The sequence below is a fragment of the Macaca fascicularis genome, chromosome 7 (assembly GCF_037993035.2).
Source record: "Macaca fascicularis isolate 582-1 chromosome 7, T2T-MFA8v1.1".
Lineage (NCBI taxonomy): Eukaryota > Metazoa > Chordata > Mammalia > Primates > Cercopithecidae > Macaca > Macaca fascicularis.
The window spans coordinates 27,660,206-27,681,315 of record NC_088381.1 but is presented as its reverse complement, the minus strand read 5'-3'; the positions used below and the strand labels follow the sequence as shown (position 1 = coordinate 27,681,315).

The 21,110-nt window shown below is 40.4% G+C and overlaps 1 protein-coding gene across 1 annotated transcript in view; it reads left to right on the top strand.

Annotated features, from left to right (window-relative positions):
• CYP19A1 (cytochrome P450 family 19 subfamily A member 1) overlaps positions 1 to 20,695 on the top strand; it is a 33,086-nt gene extending 12,391 nt beyond the window's left edge. The window contains exons 3-9 of the mRNA XM_015452459.4: positions 3,065 to 3,219; positions 8,392 to 8,568; positions 11,562 to 11,676; positions 14,397 to 14,511; positions 14,979 to 15,141; positions 17,640 to 17,881; positions 19,141 to 20,695. Of these exons, the coding sequence (XP_015307945.3) occupies positions 3,065 to 3,219; positions 8,392 to 8,568; positions 11,562 to 11,676; positions 14,397 to 14,511; positions 14,979 to 15,141; positions 17,640 to 17,881; positions 19,141 to 19,389 (1,216 nt within the window). The 3' untranslated portion in view covers positions 19,390 to 20,695. The remainder of the gene's footprint in view (positions 1 to 3,064; positions 3,220 to 8,391; positions 8,569 to 11,561; positions 11,677 to 14,396; positions 14,512 to 14,978; positions 15,142 to 17,639; positions 17,882 to 19,140) is intronic.
• Positions 20,696 to 21,110: the final 415 nt, after the last annotated feature.

Here is a 21,110-nt window from a genome sequence, read left to right as displayed (position 1 = left end):
ATGTGAAGGACAGTGAAAAGGTGACAGGATTGATGGAACAGATCTACACGAGGCAACTGTTTTTAAATGTTTGTCACCAGCTGGGTGCAGTGGCTCACACCTGTAATGCCAGCACTTTGGGAGGTGAAGGTGGGCGTATTACTTGAGGTCAGGAGTTTGAGACCAGCCTGGCCAACATGGTGAAACCCTGTTTCTACTAAAAACACACACACAAAATTAGCTGGGCCTGGTGGCGGGCGCCTGTAATCCCAACTACTCAGGAGGCTGTGGCACGAGAATTGTTTGAACCTGGGACGTGGAGTTTGCAGTTAGCTGAGATTGTGCCACTGCACTCCAGCCTGGGCGATAGAGTGAGACTCTGTCTCAAAAAAAAAAAAGTCACCAATTATTCCATTAATTGCCTCCTCATCACTGTTGAACCTGCCCATAAGTGTGTAAGTTGTTTAATCCCAGAACTCAGGTGGCTTCCTTCTCATCACCTAAGAGCTTACTCCCTGGCTACTCTTCATTTTGAACAGACAATAGGTCTGCCATCTTTGGAGATGTCTTTTGTCTTCAGTTATGCTTAATGAGGGATAATAACCCTAGTGACCAGACACCCAACACTGTGCCCTGTCCCTGTGAGGTTGGGGACTCAGTTGGACTCTCCTCAGTGCTAAGAAATCCTCATTCTCCCAACTAATGAGTATAACGCTTGCCTATGGCAGTGTTGCAGGCTGGCCCACAAGCCAGAGCCAGGCCTGTCTTGACTGCCAGGAGGAGCTCTGGGCTGGGGTCCTTAGTTCGTCACTGACCTTCTGTTCTTCACTTCTCTGATTTACTCTGGCTAGATCAATCCAGCCTACTTTTAGTAAGTGACCTTGTTTTAAATTGCTCATCTGTGGCCAGTCACACATCCCTTGCTTTATCACTTCTGCCTGATTAGCTTTGTCCCTGACAAGCCTGAGCTTTGGATTCAAAATAGCTGAGATGTTGGTGCCCCCTAAAGGACACATGAATTTTAAAGGTTGACTCTTTGTTACTAATAACTAGCAAATATTTAGTTGGGTTTGTTTTATGTTTGGAGTTTCTTACTCTCTTTTGAAAACTGGTTAGCAAGTTCTTAAATGAAATGGACAGGCCAATATAATTAATGCAGTATGCAAAAGCCCTAGGGTCAGAGCAGAAAAATAGTGTTTGTCCGTTAAGTGCTTAAAATTTTTAGATACGAGTTTGTGAACAAAGAATGTATAAATTACTTAATTTCTGCTTTAATTATGGAATGATGGAGGGGAAGGTAAGTAAAGCTAGAGTTTTCAAATATTTTAATTAGTAAGAATTTCATGCCTTCCTATAGCATAATTTTTATATATATGACAAAATTTGAAGTGTCAGACAAATTAATTCTCTAGAATACAAATGGAAGCATCTGTATTTTTATTTTTTTTGTTTTTATTGTTTTTATTTTTAATTTTTTGCTAGGGAGAGGCAAACATATCCAAAACTTAGGATTATTTGATGAATATTATCCAGAATCAGATCAAAAGAATATTTAATGGTGTTTTTATTTGAAAATAGGGGATTTTTCCTGAAATAGATATCAAGTAAATAAGTTATTTATACAATAGCTCTGCTTTTTTTTTTTTTTTTTTTGAGATAGGATCTTGGTCTGTCACCCAGGTTGGACAGCTTCAACCTCCAGGACTCAAGCTCTCCTACTGCCTCAGCCCCCCAAGTAGTTGGGACTACAGGCACACACTACCACGCCCAGCTAATTTTTGTATCTTATATAATAATAATCCTGTTCTAATTTCTTGACACTACCATTATTTCAGAGGCTTACTTTTAAAGCTTAAATAGGACTATGGAACATATCACAGATGTGAGAGCTGGATTAATACTTAGCCCACAACCTAATCCGTTGAACCAGAGCAGCGCTTTTTAGGCCTAGAGTCCTCTGGGAAGGTATTTCAGCAGGTACACTGAACAACCTCACTAAGGCAAAGGTATCCTTTTAGGAGCCAAGTGTCAACTAGGAGATGGAGGAATAAGAGTCTCTCCAACCTGTCTGAGAACCAGTTGCAGATATTATAGTAACCACTTCTAATCTTTGAGGGTTATGTGTTCTGAAAACCTCCATAGTAGGAGAATTTGCATTGTGAAACGAAATTTTGGGAGACCAGAGGGGAGGGAGGACCAAAGTTGAAATTAATACATGAAATTTTGTATAAATATTAAGTTCACCAAGAAAGTAACAACAACATCTGAAATCAAGATAATACCAATGACATCTTACGCATCTTGAATTTGCATAATTGAGCATCATGCAAATTGTACTATCTCATGACTCATCACATCCTATGTCATGGGAGAACTCTGTGACCCTGGAGACTTTGATGAGTCATGATGGAATGCAGAGCCCCAAAATAGCTTCCTTTACTACCACAGTGAACTTTGCATGCCAGCCCAGCCAGCCCCTGGCCAAGCTCAGGGCTAGAAGAAGTGTCCAAGGAGATGTTTTTCAAGCCCTGACTGATACTCCATTGGAGAGGGCAGGCCTGATCAGAGACTAGAGTTGGGTGGTACTGGGCAAAACTGCTGGTTCCAAAATAGGAAAACAAGACTTTGGTAATTCCACAAACTTCCGATTCTGTGACTCACTCTTGCAGTGGGTGGCACTTTGTGGAGTGAGGCTGGGTAAGACCTGGGAGGCTGGAGGTTCTTCTGGCTCTGGTGGTATGGAGGGTTCAGCTTCTTAACAGCCTTGAAGCTCTGACTCCAGTAGTGGGTAGTATTTTGGGGAAGTTAGAGAAGAAAGAGAAATAAGGAATGGTATGTGGGTATGTGTGTGTGTTTTCTATCTTTGGTGATGTTTAAACAGGGAATCAGTAGGTAGAAATGATTCAACTGGAGAAGGATGTCCTCATGCTAACAGAAGTGCTTATTCAATCTGAATACTAGAAATCATGCACACTGCATTTGGAACGATATGCATTTGCTAAGAGAGCCACCTCCTAGTCAAAATGTACCACCATGAGTTCTGCTGACCCTTAAAAATTGATACCAAGGTTTCCTTTCTTTTCAGGTCCTCAAGTATGTTCCACATAATGAAGCACAATCATTACAGCTCTCGGTTCGGCAGCAAACTTGGGCTGCAGTGCATCGGTATGCATGAGAAAGGCATCATATTTAACAACAATCCAGATCTCTGGAAAACAACTCGACCCTTCTTTATGAAAGGTAAGCAGGTACTTAGCTACAATCTTCGTTTTTGTCTATGAATATGCCTTTTTTGAAATCACATTTGTTAAATATTTTATTTACTTATTTATTTATTTATGGAGTCAGAGTCTGACTCTTATCACCCAGGCTGGAGTGAAGCGGCACGACCTTGGCTTACTGTAACCTCCGCCTCCCGGGCACAGGTGATCCTCCCACCTCAGCCTCGCAAGTAGCTGGAACTACAGGTCTGCACCACCATGCCTGGCTAATTTTTGTATTTTTTGTAGAAATAGGGTTTTGCCACATTTGAGACCAGGCTGGGCTCGAACTCACGGAGTCAAACGATTCACCCTCCTCGGCCTCCCAAAGTGCTGGGATTACAGGCATGAGCCATCATGCCCAGTCTGAAATCATATTTTGAATTATACTGCAATAAAGGAGGAAGAGCTAACATTCATTATACCTTTACTCTGTAGTAGCCATTGTTCTAAACACTTGAATGGCAGCCCCATGTGGTAAATGTTGTTATCACCTACAACTGACAGAAAATGAAGGCATAAAGAGGTTAAGTAACTTGCCCAAGGTCCAAACATTAGTAAATGATAGCCTGGAATATATCCCCGAAGCCTATATTTCTTAATCACCACACATTCTTTTCTTCTTATTGATATGCAAAGCAATTTTATAGGTATAAAGAAGAGATGAAGATATATATTTAGAATCATTTCAGTTAAGAATTTAGCATGTCACCCATATGTTTGATTTAAACATGGCCACACAATGTGTTTGCTGAGTGCTTGACTGACAGCCCAGATGATTCAGCAGGAAGCAATTTGTGAATGAAATTAGAGAATTTTAGAACTGAGAGGGACCATATCTGTCATCTAACCTCTGATTTTAACAGTTGAGGAAATAAAGTCCCAATGAAGTTATGATTTTCACCCAGGCAAAACAGGGAGTAATGAATGAGCTGAGACTCGGTTGCAAGCCTCCTTATCCAGTGATTTTTCTCCCTTTACCTCATCATGCTGGAAATGAAACTACTGGGGAATACACATGACTAAGCCTGGACATTACTATCAAGCATCAAGAAAAATAATCGTGCCCTAGAAACCTTCTTAGTGGTGGAATCTGGGGCTAGATGATTTTAGGTCCGGCCCTGTCTATTCACAGCCTTCCCTCCAGCAGCCCGTGCTGTGAACCCAGGTCACCACCTTCCGTGTGCCTGCTAAGATGGGGAGAGCTATGCCAGTACCTGTGCCCACTGGGTGTTGAGTCCAGCCTTCAGAGCTGCCCCTCACCAGGACTCAGCACAACTCTTGCTGTAGACCCCAGTGTATCACTTTCCTATTGCTGCTGTAACAAATTGCCACAAAATAAGTAGCTTACAAGAACACATTTATCTCACAGTTCTGTAGGTCAGAAGTCTGACATGGATCTCAGTGAGCTGAAAATCAAGGCATAGGCAAGGCTATGTGCCTTTCTGGGGGCTCTAGGAAAGACTCTCTTTGTCTTTTCCAGCTCTAGAGGCCAGCCACATTCCTTGGCTTGTGGCCCTTTCCTCCAGCTTCAAAGCCAGCAACAGTGGATTGAGTCCTTTGCACGTTACATCTCTGGCCCACCTTCTGTCATCCCATCTCTCTCTGGCTTTGACCTTGGCTTAGAAAGGTCCTTTGCCTTTTTTTTTTCTTCTTCTGAGACAGAGTCTTGCTCTGTCGCCCAGACCAGAGTGCAGTGGCGCCATCTCGGCTCACTGCAAGCTCCGCCTCCTGGGTTCACACCATTCTCCTGCCTCAGCCTCACAAGTAGCTAGGACTACAGGCACCCCCCACCACGCCCGGCTAATTTTTTGTATTTTTAGTAGAGATGGAGTTTCACCGTGTTAGGCAGGATGGTCTCGATCTCCTGACCTTGTGATCCACCCGCCTCAGCCTCCCGAAGTGTTGGGATTACAGGCATGAGCCTGTAATCTTTGCTTTTAAGAACTCATGATGAGGTTTGTCCCACCCCATTTCAAAGTCCTTAACCTTAGTTATATCTGCTATTTTTCATGTAAAGTAACGTATTAGTTGGTTCTGGGGATTATGACCCAGACAAATTTAGGGTGCTATTATTCTGCCTATCACTCATGTTGGGGGAGATAAATCTCCTTATACCTTATAAAACTATGGAACGAATTAATGGAAAAAGTATAGGACTTGGTATTACAGGTTGTGAGTTTGAGTCCCAGCACTGCCACTTGCTACCTATCTGACCTTAGGCAAGTCGCTTCACCTTTCTGAGCTTCAGTTTCCCTATTCACAAAAGGTGATAAATGTTATAAAACTTGCACTCTAGGGCTATTGTGAAGAGCAAATGAAATAATGCTGTAAGATCCCACGTTTGACTTTTTCATTTGGCTCAGGCATATTAGGAATATGTGAACTAGTATTTAGGAGTAGTTAACTTTCACATACCAATATCCTCTACCCTGACATGCAAGAGCTAATTAAAAGAATCTCTAAGTTCATCCATTTGTTTGACAAACCACCGTTGTCATCACTGAACTAGGTACCAAGATACAATGACAAACCAGATGTGGTTCCTGCCCTCGAGGAACTTATAATGGGGGAGGGGGGTTTGAATTAGGAAGGGGCAGCCCAGCACATCACCAAACACTACCCTAGGTGATAGTAATGCTGGCGGTTGCATGGAGTGATGCCAAGTACAGATGAACAGGCCATCTGAAGCACACTGAGGGGCAGGGGAGACTTTTCAGAGGACTGGATGCTCATAATGAGTAAGGTAGAAGCTAATTAAGAAAACAAAAGACAAACATTCTAGGAGTAAAGAACAGGATAGCCAAAGGCACAGATGAATAGTTAGACATGACGCATCCAGGGCCCTGTCAGTAAGTCCTTGTGCCTGGTGCAGATACATTCAGGGACGTGGCCAAGGGGAGGGCAGGGCCATATCACCAAAAATCTCTCGGTTAAGGCAAGGAATTGAGCTTATCTCAAAAACTATGGAGAATCACTAAAGATTTTAAGCAGAATGATATGAACATATTTGTATTTTATAAAAATCCCTCTGGTAGCAGAGAGAATGACTAATTGGAAGGAAGCAGGACCGTGAGCAGTGAGAACATTTAGGAGCTACTGCAGTGATGCAGGAAAGGTGGAGGGGAGGCTGTGGGTTCAAGATAGTCAAAAGGATAGACCCTACGGTAGTAGACCCTATAGTACTTGGAAATTAAGCCAAACATCTTTGTGACTTTTTTTTAGATAGCCTTCTATAGGGAAGATCAGGGTTTCTACAAAAAAGTGCTACACAATTGGACCCAAATTCATAATCCCAAGAAATAGGAGGCTAATTGCTTATTGGAAAGTTCACTGTGGTGTCTGACATTTCTATAATCAATGAGAGTCCTAAGCATTTTTCAGTGAATTTCCTTTTAGAGTTAGACTCCCTGTTGGTTTTCCTGATATAGCAGAAAGTTTGGCACAGGTTTCAGTAACGTTAATGAAAGTATTGACTTACTAGGTGAGTCTGTAGAGAAATAGTTAAGTGCAACTTAGGCAATGGCCCATCTTGGGAGGTGGGGAAGGGTGGGAGCGAGGGGTGAAGAAATAGCATATGTTTCCCAAAACTGCCGAGAAATGTGTCCATATTGATGGTATTTGCTGTTTGCTTGCCCAATTTTCTTTTGACTGGACAGATTCAATACGTTTTGGCACATTTTAAAAATTAAATCATATCTACATCATACCACTGCCTATAAGCAATGTTATTACATTTTTGCCCATAAGTTTGGCATGTGGCTTCAAGCTCTTTAAACACAGAGGCAAATAAATCATGCATGAGCCTGGAAGAAAACCACCAGTGACATTCTAAGCCAACCCTTCCACTTGAGTCATTTGTCCTGCTTGCTGAAGTGGCAGTCACCCAGAGAACAACATCCTGGTCTTTCACATCTGCCAAGTCCTTCCTATGGTCAGAAAGCCTGCTCCTACCTCAACCTTCCTTCCAAGATGTATGGAAATCTCAAAAGTCTAGGACCAGTCCTCAGGCCTCCTTTCTTGTTTGCAAAGCATACCTTCAGGCATGGGGGTTCTGCAGCTTAACCCAGTGTGTGTGTGTGTGTGTGTGTGTGTGTGTGTGTGTGTGTGTGTGTGTGTGTGTGTGTTTAAGAGAGAGAGAGAGACAGAGGATAATCTTCTTCTGGAGTTACATCTACAAAGTTTCCCAGTATTTTTTATCTCATTTCAAAGACTCTGACGTTAACAACAAACATGAATAATAAAAGATTTAAAAAGAAAGATTACTCCTAAAAGAAGCTTAAAGAAACTTAACACAAAGAGAGAAAGGGGCACTTTAAGGGTTAAACCCTCCTGTGTAGGCCACCCACCATCAGGACTGCTCAGATAGTCAGGAACAGAGCAAGAGTGAGATCAGAGCCAGTTTACTCTGTTTTCATTCATTCATTCTTTTCTCTGTTGAAAAATTATGTATGAAGGCCCCCATGGACCATCAGCTTGAAGGGCAATGCTAATGAGCGACTGTCACTGTCCTTAAAGAGCTCTCAGTTCAGTGAGGGAAGACTGGTAAGCAAGCAAGGAATTGCTTAGCTGTCATGCAGTTGGTTGAGTAAAATAAACCTGGAAGTAGTTTGAAGAGAAATCAAAATTAAGAGAAGGGCACTTTGGGGGATGTTTACAACTAGCCTTTTACACTTTAACAGGAAGCACCTTAGATCAAATAGGATCCAATTTGACCAGTTTTCCAGTAATATCCTGCCACCTGTTGAAACACAAAATAAATATGATCCTAGGCAAATCCAAATCAGCTTTGGAGGGAAATGTATACAATAAATATGAAAAAATCACTGATTTGTGAGTTATGACCACAAGTACTAAATGTTTCCTTTGCAGTCTCATAAATGGCTGGCTAGAGCATGAAAAAAGTTGAATTTTTAACAGTTTGTTTAAAATAATATTTGTCCCTATCTTCCTTCCATTCATTCATTCTTAACTATAGGATAGTACGTGCTTATGGAAAATCACAGAAAAGCATAAGATGATGAAAATTTCCACCCAATTATTAAATAAAAAATTGTGGACAATTAAGCTCCAACATAAAAAGCCAGAATGGCCCGATTTTGTGTGTGCCCTGGAGTTCATGATGGCTGATTCTCTGATGTGTACGCTGCAGCTCTGTCGGGCCCCGGCCTTGTTCGCATGGTCACAGTCTGTGCTGAATCCCTCAAAACACATCTGGACAGGTTGGAGGAAGTGACCAATGAATCAGGCTACGTGGACGTGTTGACCCTCCTGCGGCGTGTCATGCTGGACACCTCTAACATGCTCTTCTTGAGGATCCCTTTGGACGGTACTGACATTTTCACTCTCGCATCTTGACCATCTGTCCTTTATTGAACAAGGAGCTAGGAGGGTTAGCAGACCAAAGGAATCACATGCCGTTTTCTACATTGCTCTTGTTGAAACATTTCTAAATACTCCTCGTTTTTTTCCCTAGTGTTTCTGCTTTATTCACTTATAAAATATAAATTTCCATAAAGTAGGGGCCAGCATCTATTTCTTTTGTATCTTTCCTCATTACTCTAGGAAATAGAATTCTACCCACAGTTGAAATTTAACAACTGTGATTAGTTCATTTGGTTATTAGCATATCCTACCACCCATCAACTTTATATATTTAATCATTTCCAACTGTTCTTTTGGGCATGATATATACATACATATATACACACACGTATATACACACACTCCTCCCTCAAAGCTACTAAACATGAAAATATCATGCCTATATGATAAAAATGTCAATATTGCTGATGATACTGATGCTGATGGAAATGACGATATTAGCTGCCATTAACGTAGTATCTAATGTGTGCCAAACAGTATTAAAAATTGCTATATATACATGTTTGCCATTTATTGTTTATAGTCTTAACAAGATGTCTCACTCAAAAGGCTAGTTTCCTCACTATGATACAGAAATGAATATGAAAACATGTGCATGCTCACGTCAAACTCATAGAACTTGGTTTTATTTTGGCAGGATTAAACCAATTTGCAACTTGAGTACAACTGCCAATATTTCGGCTAGTTCTTGAAAATTTGTGCCATTGTGCAAAAGTCCTTGACTTTTTGATAACTTTTTAACCTAATGATCAAACACCTGACAGGAATGGAATTCACTGGACTTGTACCTAATTGTTTTACATTGTTTTCTATGGGTTACATTTTTTATTGCCATTGCAACCTTTATCCACACACTAACCTGGAAAGTATAGGAATTAAAAAATTGGTATTCTTTCTGATATACCTTTTTCGTTTTCTTCTTAAAGTCATTTAAATTATATATTACTCTTAAAGAATGTTTTGGTCTCCATTTTAGTAGTCTGTGCATAAGGTACTAATACATGTACACAAAGAAAAATTCACAAGCCCATTCAGATGTCTTTTAGAACATTACTTACCACTAAATATTTATACAGTTGACATAATGCTTATTATGCCCTTGAATAATAGAATTTGTTTTTTATTACTTCTTATCCATAAGCATTGGCCTTATATTATCTCAAGAGGAACAGAATTTATTATTAAACAAGATTCTTAAATCCATTATTCATATCGTGACCTCATACATTTTGTAACCCTAGTAGTGAATATACCCTAAAAACCTATAAATCCCCCAAATCACTCTACTGATAAAAAAAAAAAATGTACATGCAACTCTACCACCACACCAAAAAGCGTAAATCATTTGAGTAGTTTGGTGGTTACCAGAGGAAGGGAAGCATAGTGGGGTAGTGGGGAGAGAAGAGATGAAGAGAAGTTGATTAATGGGTACAAAAATACAGGTAGATAGAAGAAACAAGACCTAGTGTTCAATAAATCAGTGTAGTGAAGAAAATAAATAATAATCTATGTACAACCAAGTAGCTAGTAGAGAATAATTTGAATGTTCTCAGCATAAAGAAAAGATAAATGTTTAAAGTGATAAATATCCTCATTACCCTGATTTGGTTATTACACATTATACAAATCTATCAAAATATTACATGTACCCCTAAATATGTATATCTATTATGTATCAATAGAAAATTAATCATTTGGATTAATTCCATTCTGCTATTGGCATTAAGTATGTACAACTCAGTGTGACTTTTCCTGAATTAACTTAACACCAGTGTTCATTGATTCAAACATTCATTCATCAAACATTTATTGATTGCCTATTTTATGCCAGGCACTGTTTTAGGTTCTGGGGACATAACAGTGACCCAGACGGATAAAGTTCTTGCCTTCAAGGGACTTACATTCCAGTGGGTGATATGGACAGGAAAAGAAATAAATATCTAATAAAATATTAGCAATAGTAAGTGCCTTGAAGGAAAAATGAAGCAGGGTAAGAGGACAGGAAGTGAAGGAGGGCAACAGTGGGTGTGGGCACTCCCTATTGCCACACTGGCTGTATGGTTTTAGGCAAGCTTCCGAATTTCTATGAATTGCAGTTTCTTCAACTGCAAAAGGATGATATCACAAAGCCCATGGCAAGAATATGAAGATGAAATTAAAAATCTCTTTCACAAAGCGCCTAGCATGGTGACTGGTATTTAGCAGTTGGAAATAAATGTCTATTCTCTTCCCTTTTGTATATTATCTGGTATAATTTGAAAAAGTAAGGGTTTTATTTCCTCTAGTATTCAATTTAATTAAAGAACATTTGTTAAGAGCTGATTGTGTGTGAGGCTTAGGACAAGGCATTGAAGAAAACAAGATGAATTCTACACTCTGGACTGAATATAAATAACTATGAAAGCTACGTGATGAGTGCTATGGGGGAAAAATGAACAAAGCACCATGAGAACATGATTAGAAGCTATTAAGTGTATAATCCATATAAACTGTCCACTTCATGGCTCTGCTTACCCAACACCAAATGAAGTTAAAATGTGCTTGTTAGCCATCTAACAGGCTCCACTTTTTGCACTCCCAGGTACCAGAGTGAAGGCCATAACAGCCGTAATTACTAGTTCCATTTGTCCAGAGAAACAGGAGCAAGTTGGAAGCTCAGCCCAAGGAGAATATGTGAAATTCCAGGTTGAAAACTTGAAAACTAGCAACTCATTGGTTAACTAGTCCAATTTGGATGGCAAGGAGAACAAATCAGTGCTTGATTTCTCTAGTGGTATTCACATGGCTAAGACTCCTACTGAAGATGGAACCTCACTTAGCTTAGAACCCCGGACTGTTAGGAGAATCTACAGGGAATGTTTTCTGCCCAGAGCACCCTTCTTAGGCTCACATTTTGCTCAACTGCTCTTCCTTGTGCGTTTTTTTTTTTTTCTACAGAAAGTGCTATCGTGGTTAAAATCCAAGGTTATTTTGATGCATGGCAAGCTCTCCTCATCAAACCAGACATCTTCTTTAAGATTTCTTGGCTATATAAAAAGTATGAGAAGTCTGTGTAAGTAATACAACTTTGGAAGATTTATGAGTACAATTGGATTGGTTTTTTCCCCTTGTGTCTTTGCTGTTTTTGTTGGCCTCTCCGGTAACTTTTCTGCTCTCTAGAGCCCACAGGGAGCTGTTGATTAGGTTGCTGATGAAACACTTTTTACAGCAATCTGGCTGCATTTGGCCAGACCAGAGAGTAAATGAAGCCTTTGGCTGGGCGGCTTCTCGGCAAGGGGTCTGAGTGTGTGGTCTCGGAGCTTCAACTCGGGAACTAGGACACTGGTGTGTTTTGAGTTGAAGAGAAGGGTTGACTGATCCTGTCATTAATATCTGTCAAAATTATCTTTGCACAACTGAAAATCTGGAACCACAGAATCAATTTATAGTTGTGTTGTTTTTGAAAGAATTTAACATAATTTAACTTGTAAGAACTGACATTAGTCTCAATACAATTTTTTCTTAATGAGTATAACTAACTTCAATAAAATGTGTGTGGGTTTTTAAAATTATGTATCTTGTGTGTTGGGGGTCCTGAAATTGTCATTAAATGGCTTTGTTTTGATCTTAGAATTGTCCATCAGAAAACCGGACAAATGCCCAGTGGCCTATAGGCTAATCAATGGGTTTGTAGAGTACAAGTAGCCAGTCACTAAACACTGCTACCTCTAACCACCAGTGGAAAGCCTATGGAATCTAGAAGCCTATGCTTTGTGTCCTGTTTCTAATGGCCTTGGGAAGTTATTTAAAGTAAGATATAACCTATCTTCTAGAGTAGGGGCATAGGTTAATGACATCATATAAGTAAGGAAATTAGCATAGAGCATGGCACATAGAGGGTACTAAATATGTTAGTTTCTCCCTTTCCTGTGTTCATATCTTCCTCAGATGTTCCTAACCATCTCAAGTTCTCCATCTCTAAACGTCCCCAAGCTTGTCTGAAGACCTGACTTTATTCTACTTGTGGATTTTAAAATTCAATAATATTAGTTTCTAGAGAAGAAGCCAACTTGATGTTGTTTTGTTTATTCTCTCATGGTTGATGAGTACTAGGTGAATGTTTTAGACACTTGGTTCTTTATACATTTCATTCCCACCAGAGCTTATTGTGACTTGAAAACAAATAGATAAAAGATTCATCTCTTCCCTGTGATCAGAGTTGGTGGCAGTGGTAGTGGTCTGAAGAGTTCATTACATAGTTCTTAGTCATTAGTTTAGCCTTGGTCTTGGCCATTGGACCTATAGAAATTTATTGTACAAGTCTGTGTAAAGGTTTCTCTTAGGTTTCTGCAGTTCCGTCAAGGAACTCTCTATGAATTTACAGGCTAGGGGCACTCCAACACCTCCCAGACCATTTGGGGCTAGTGCTCAGATGGGAATGCTATGAGCATTCTCGGCCTACTAGGAAGAGGGCACCACAGCCCAACTGAGTGAATATCTGTTAATTGTATGTAGGAGTTGCTCAGCAAACATTTGATGAATGCATGGATCAGTAGGGTATTTAAGTGTATCAGTGAACATGTAAATTAGAATTTGAAAGATGGATTTATTGTACATTTAACGTAATACAGAACATTGTTCCCTGGGATAAGGGAACAATACACTTACAAAGAACACATACACTTAAGGACAGAGATAGGAAAAATTGAATTTAGATTCAAGGTGACTTTATTTTTCATCTAGTGTGATCCCTTCACTTTAAAAGGATGGAGGGCCCAGAGACTCAAAGTATCTTACATAGAAAGAGAACAACCTGAACTAGGACCTGACCCCACCCCGTCCAAGTGTTCTTTCAACCACACTGCCAAAATACCTATACATATTTATGCAACTGTTTATTCATTCAACACATATTAGTGTTTACAATGTGGGAGAAACTAACAAGGCATGAGAATAAACATCAAGAATGATACCTAGTCACTGGAGTTTACTGTTTATAACAGGAATCTCAAACTCAACAGTCTTCAGGACTAGGCAAAGAAAAGCAGGCTATGGGGGCCGGGTGCAGTGGCTCATGCCTGTAATCCTGGCATTTTGGGAGGCCGGGGTGGGCGGATCACCTGAGGTCAGGAGTTTGAGACCAACCTGACCAACGTGGTGAAACCCTGTCTTTACTAATAATACAAAAAATTAACCGGGCATGGTGGCGGGTGCCTGTAATCCCAACTACTCAGGAGGCTGAGGCAGGAGAATGGCTTGAACCCAGGAGGTGGAGGTTGCAGTGAGCTGAGATCATGCCACTGCACTCCAGCCTGGGCTACAGACTGAGACTTTGTCTCAATTAAAAGAAAAAGAAAAAGAAAAAGCAGGCTGTGGAAACATAAGACAAGGAAATGGAGGTGCCTGTGGCAAACTGAAGAGCACCTGACAGCACTCACAGGTTTTTTTTGTTTTTGTTTTAATTTAAACATTGTGCCTGCCAAATCAGAAATTGGAAAATATTGCTAGATTTAGCCTTTTGCTATCAATTTTTAACCCTTAACTAGAAGTCACAGCCTTGATTTTGCTACCAGAATCCAGAAATCTTAGCTAACTCTGGCACCTTAACATGAAGTATAAGGTCTATGTAATTTAAGAGTATTTATGAAGAAATAAAACAGTAATTCACTGACTCATAAGCACCAAGGGTTTCAATTAAAGCAGATCATTTTACCTAAATACGTGGCAAATAAATCTGTTTCACTAGATGTCTAAACTGAGTACAAATAGACTATATTTTGACTTTTTTCCCAGCAAGGATTTGAAAGATGCCATAGAAGTTCTGATAGCAGAAAAAAGACGCAGGATTTCCACGGAAGAGAAACTGGAAGAATGCATGGACTTTGCCACTGAGTTGATTTTAGCCGAGGTACTGACCTGAACTAACCATAACTCCCATGCCACATATGTTATGACTGTGTAGAGGTGTGTAAAGATCCCCTTTTGTAACTGATGTGTATTTCTGCTTTTAAATACTTTCTCTAGCAGTTCTATAATCCCAATCCAAATAGCCAACACATTAGGTATTTCAGTAAGGCCTTTAAGATTGGAACATTCTAGTAAGACTGACTGCTAAGATTGTGACTCTTCTGTGTAACAATATAAAATATGAAAACAAGTTGGGGGAGGCCAAAGACACTACATACATAGACAACCGGCCTAATTGTTCATCTTTCAGCTAAAGATTGTCATGTAAAATGTCCACAGTCAGTCACAGAGACATGTGGTTTCTATTATTTCATTTTGTTGAAGTTGTTGATCCTTGAGTATCACCTCCCCTCATTTTTTGAAACTTTGATTCACTTTCCAAATTTTTCGTGTCTTCCAATTGTTCAGAAACGAGGTGACCTGACGAGAGAGAATGTGAACCAGTGCATATTGGAAATGCTGATCGCAGCTCCTGACACCATGTCTGTCTCTTTGTTCTTCATGTTATTTCTCATTGCAAAGCACCCTAATGTTGAAGAGGCAATAATGAAGGAAATCCAGACTGTTGTTGGTAAGAATTTATCAAATAAATAACACAGCTTAAAAACAATTTCTTCTGAATGTCCATTTCTTATGTCCTAAAAATCTGATATCAAACATAAAATTTTTTATAATTCACTCCAAACAATAAAGCAAGACATTCTGTCACATTTGATTATACTAGATAGACTGAAAAGATGGTTATTTCTGTTGTCTTAATCATAAAAGTAATACATGCTCATTGGGAGGAATTTAAATCACAGTGATGTGTAAAGCAGTAAGTGACATCCCCCAATCTTTTCCACTCTCCTCTCCAGCCTCATCCCCACTCTCCAGTGGCAACCATTGTGAATAGTTTGCTGTGCATTTGCTAAAATCTTTTTCTGTTTGCCCACAAACACATATTTATGGTTGGATTTGTCCATTTTACAAAAATATGGGATCACATACAGTGTTCTGTCTCCCTTGTCAGTTACAAAAGACTTTTGTGGAATCTCCCAGGGAAATGATCGTCTCTCATTTACAGCAGTGTTTCTGGGCTTCAAGCGACCCATTCACAAATGAACTTCCAGTTTGTGGCAGAAGGAAGAGGAGAAGATGACAGCAAAGACAGGGGAGTGATACATATCCCTCTCCACTCCAATCCAGTGATGCCAGCCCCTTCCTCTCCCCTGCCCTCTGCTCCTCTGCAGCGGAGCTTCCAGGTCCACACTCAGGTCTTCCCCAACTCTACTGCTTCATTGCTCTGTCTCCGCTTCAGTTTCATCCTGCTCCACTCTTCCACAGCAACAACCATGCCAACTTTGAAAGAAATCAAATTTTCTTTCTGGGAGAAAGCATAATTCCTCAGTTGACACTTCCTTCACAAGAGTAATCTTTTAGGAACACATTTCTTACAAATGTGAAGAGATATCAGAGAATGTAGACTTCCCTCTCTTGACTTTACACAGACCCTGCAAAACAAGTTATTTGGCTGTAGAAGGGCATCATCTTTTTCAAACCATGGGAGTGCTGCTTGAAATAGTTAAACATAAGGAGAAATTTCACTGAAGGGTTAAATATGGGAGAGAAGGGATCTGCAGATGCCTCACACAGGTGGGAAGTTTCCTGGCAAGGTAGATAGCAAGGAGCCGGAATAACATCTAGACTCCAAATTCCAGAATGTTTTCTTGACTGCCTCCTCTCAGGTTCTCAGGTTCTGTGCCAGGTGCAGGGCTACAGCCTTGAACAAACCAGCACCATCCCTGTGCTCGCGGGGCTCACGGTCTGGTGGGAAAAAGAAAACAAGCTCAATACAGTAAAGAGAGACCAAAGGAGGGCGTTCAAGGAAACCATAAGCCTTTAATACATATTGAATACAATTTATTTGAGAGGTGAAATGTGTGTGTACATGTTGATGTTCCCTGACACTTCAAAAGGCCTCTGCAAAGATGGAAAAGCAGCAGAGCCATTTGCAATTGTCCATGTTCCCTCCTGTGTGCCACACACAGACTGGATAACTACTTCCTAGTGAGCACCTTTGGTCACCATCTCCATCATCTTCCTTTCTACTTCCCAACCCCAGCTATACAGGCCCCATTAGACCCTTGAGTGTGCCAAGGGCAGTATGTAAGGGGAAGGGCCATGAGAGGACTCTGACCAAACTAGACCTTTCCTCAGTAGCTTGGTTGTATATGAGACAGGGCTGCCTCAGGACCCTGGGCTATTTTTTATTCTGCAAAAGTGGCATCTCTGAAGCTTTACCATGTCTGGGAATAATCTGAGCCTCTTTGACCAGTGTCAGGCCAATCTGAGACAGTGAGGGTGTCCATCAATCCCCAGCTCACCCGGGGCTGATCTGAGGCACCTATTTTGTCGTGGTGGGGAGAACGTCCTTGTCACTCTACTGCAGGTCTTTCTTGATGAAATGCCGAGGGACTATCAGTGATATGTAAGGGCAGATGACTGCACAGGTAACCAGAGGAGAAAATTTCGTTGAAATGAATCAAATCTGCCATCTCACTTTGACTCTGCAGCAGCCTGTGCATCATCTCTGGGATGGTTGTGGTGCCAGTTTGCTCACAAGTGAAGAGAGGAAATGAATGTCCCCTACAATTTAGAGCAGGGAACAAAAACTCAAAGATTTCAGAAAGCAGGCAGATAAGATGAATGTTTGAAGCAGATTGGGCACGGTCTAGATGGAACTGTGTGACGTATGCCCCCTCTAAAAGGGTAATTGGCCACTCAGTGTCAGCCCATTATTGCTATGTGGGAATGTAAGTTCAGCATCACCAAGTTTTCTGGATATTCAGGCTTTTCTATAAAATCCTCCAGTTTTTAAGGTAATTGGCTTCATATCTGAATTTTTATAAAACACTTTGTGGACTGAGCGTAACATATTTGGCCCTGGTTGCTGGAGTGCATTAGAATTAGAGCCACAGTTTTTTTCAACCAAGAGCAAACTGTTCTGTGGAAAAAACAGGAGCTTTGATGCCAATCACAGATGGAAACTAACATTACCTTATTTGTCCCTGTTATCTGTTTCCACAGGTGAGAGAGACGTAAAGATTGATGATATGCAAAAATTAAAAGTGATGGAAAACTTCATTTATGAGAGCATGCGGTACCAGCCTGTCGTGGACTTGGTCATGCGCAAAGCCTTAGAAGATGATGTAATTGATGGCTACCCAGTGAAAAAGGGGACGAACATTATCCTGAATATTGGAAGGATGCACAGACTCGAGTTTTTCCCCAAACCCAATGAATTTACTCTTGAAAATTTTGCAAAGAATGTAAGAGCCCTTCCTTAAAGTTGAGCATGCCATTCTTGAAAATGTCAACTGTTAAATCCTCTCTGGTTCTTTGTGTTTGCACCATAAACGTTTCATTTTTCTTACTCATTCCCTCTGCCACCTCACCAGGAGCACACATGTACCCTAGCTTGGAGCAGGGCTCCCGTATTCATCCTCAAGCCTTCAAGGATGCTGGGTCTCCAGCTCTAAGAAGTATCTACATGGTGGCCACAAAATAGGTCAAAATGTGAAAAAGCTGGGCCCTTAATTTGGCTAAAATGAGGTGATTTTTGTTTAACCCAACCAACCTACTTTTCCATTTAAACTTTGTCAGCATGTCATCAGATTCAGCTATAGCACCATCTGAGCAAAGGAAAGTCCACTACTGCTTCAGATGAAAATCAAATGAGACCAGAAGATTTAGTTTTTGCAAAGTGCCTTTGGCTCATCAAATGGCCCCATGAGCAGTAGGTCCCATTCTAAATAGGACTTACTAATTAGAAGAGAGACAGTTTTTCTTTTTTTTATAATTGATGTGTACTAGAGATTCCACCTTCATTAGGTCAAATTTTAGGCAATATGTTTTTCAGTCTGAATTACATAAGCAGTTCCCTAAGTGCCCTTTTTTCAATTTGCATATGGTGTAGAAACATGATGCTAAAATTAATTAAGTACTCCAATTCATCTTGTTTCTACATGGGCAATCCAGATAATGCCATGTAAATCAGTAAACTGATCAACAAAAATTTGTTGAACATCTACTATATGCCAGGCACTAAGTCCAGATGTGGACAAGACAGATGTGGTCCTCATTAATTTTCTGCATAACTAAAGTTAGTTAGATGCTTGGCACTGAATAGGCCAGGAATCTACATCTTTGCTTGCCTTTGTCTCTTATATGGTATCACAAAAGATAATCTTTGCCTTAGTGACTTATAAAACAGTAGTAAATCTGTGGCTATTCCACAGAGTTACCTGATTATACTAACACTTGCTGTAATAAGATGGTTTGCATTACTTTACCCCAGCACATGAAAGGCAAAACTGGGGACTCTCTGAGGTTGGGTTGGATCACAAGGGGTGAATCAAACAGGACAGAGAAAGGGCTTGAGTTCCAGTTGTTCATCTGAGGGGCTGGAGGGCATTGTGGCTGATAACCACGACACAGTGTTCTGACTGACCCATGTTTTCAGAATGAATCAAACAGAGACTGAGTGACTCTAGCCTTTAATATTCTGGCTGTCTGATCATTTTCACAGGTTCCTTATAGGTACTTTCAACCATTTGGCTTTGGGCCCCGTGGCTGTGCAGGAAAGTACATCGCCATGGTGATGATGAAAGCCATCCTCGTTACACTTCTGAGACGATTCCATGTGAAGACATTGCAAGGACAGTGTGTTGAGAGAATACAGAAGATACACGACTTGTCCTCGCACCCAGATGAGACTAAAAACATGCTGGAAATGATCTTTACCCCCAGAAACTCAGACAGGTGTCTGGAACACTAGAGAAGGCTGGTCAGTACCCACTCTGGAGCATTTCTCATCAGTAGTTCACATACAAATCATCCATCCTTGCCAATACTGTCATCCTCACAGTGAACACTCAGTGGCCCACTGCATTTTATAGGCATATTTCATATGGGTTGTCACCAAGCTGAGTGCTATTGGTCATCTGCTCCTGTTCATACCAGAGAACCAGACTACAAGAGAAAAAGCAAAGGCCAAGAGTTTGAGGGAGAAATAGTCAGTGAAGAAACTATCCGTAAAGGCCCGATTCCACCAAATGTGCTTTGAGAAGGATAGGCCTTCATTAACAAAATGTATGTCTGGTTCCCCACTAAAGCTCTACTGCCTCAACCCAAGGTGATTTTTATGTCTGGGGCAGAAACACTCAAGTTGATTAGAAAGACCAGCCCAATGTCGGGGTACCTGGGGCCAAACACAACTGCTAGTGTGAATTAAAATACTTTAATTTTTTTTTCTGTGGAGGCGGAACAGTAACATTCATAGTCTTTGGAGAAATGCTTAGAAATTCAGCATTTGACCCTTCCTGTGAATTAAGCCCAATTAATTCCTGTTTGTCCACATATGATCTGTCTGTGGCAAAAGTTAAATCAGAGGAAATTCTTTCCCAGTCTGTCAATTTATGCCTCAGCCACTTGCCTATACTACAATTCGTTGTATTACCTGTAGATTCAAGTAATACAAACTAATTTAGTAATAGCCTGGGTTAAGTATTATTAGGACCCTGTGTCTGCTGTAGAAAAAAAAATTCGCATAATGCACTTCAAATAAAAATCCTTTTGGCATGTTTCCATTTTTGCTTAGCTCAATTAGTATGGCTAACCAAGAGATAACTGTAAATGTGACATTGATTTGCTCTTACTACAGCTTCAGTGACTGGGGGAGGAAAAGTCCCAACCCAATGGGCTCAAACTTCTAAGGGGTGCTCCTCTCATCCGCTTATCCTTCTCCCTCGACATTTTCTCCCTCTCTTTCTTCCCATGACCCCAAAAGCCAAGGGCAATAGATCAGAAAAGAACGTGGTCAGAGTAGAACCCCTGAAGTATTTTTTAATCCTACCTCAAAATTTAACAGTTACCTGAGAGATTTAACATTATCTAGTTCATTGAATCATTGTATGTGGTCGTGGATAAAATGCATACCTTGGAATTCGCTTTCTAAAGGAAATCAAATATGAATGGAGGAACTTTTCAAACACCACTTTACTTGTGTTATATAGCCAATATAACTATCTCTACTGAATGTCATTGAAAAACTGAAAAATTAAACTTATTTACAAGTAGGTAAATATTTGTCATTGAATCCATTGCCATCCCATTTGACTATTCTTTTCATCCTACTGTATAGTAATAAGGCAACAGCTGAGTATAAGATGAAAGTGTAATCTCCCTGAAAGCAGGAGCTATTTTCTTTCTTTTGTAATCCATCTGCATCCCCATCTCCCCATCCTGTCTCCCTGTATTCTCTCCCAAGCTCAGTTCTGAATAGGCACTCCTGCTCAGAGATACTCCCAACTGATGCAGAAACCAAATAAAGAGGTAGGTATTCCAAGAATTCAAGAATGGATATGAGTAAAAAATAAAACGTTTAGTTGAGCTTGGAATTATTTGGATCATCTATATAGCCTAAAAATATATGGACTATGCCTGTGTACCTGAATATGTCTATAGTCAGCTCGAGACAATCATCCAAATAATTTAGAC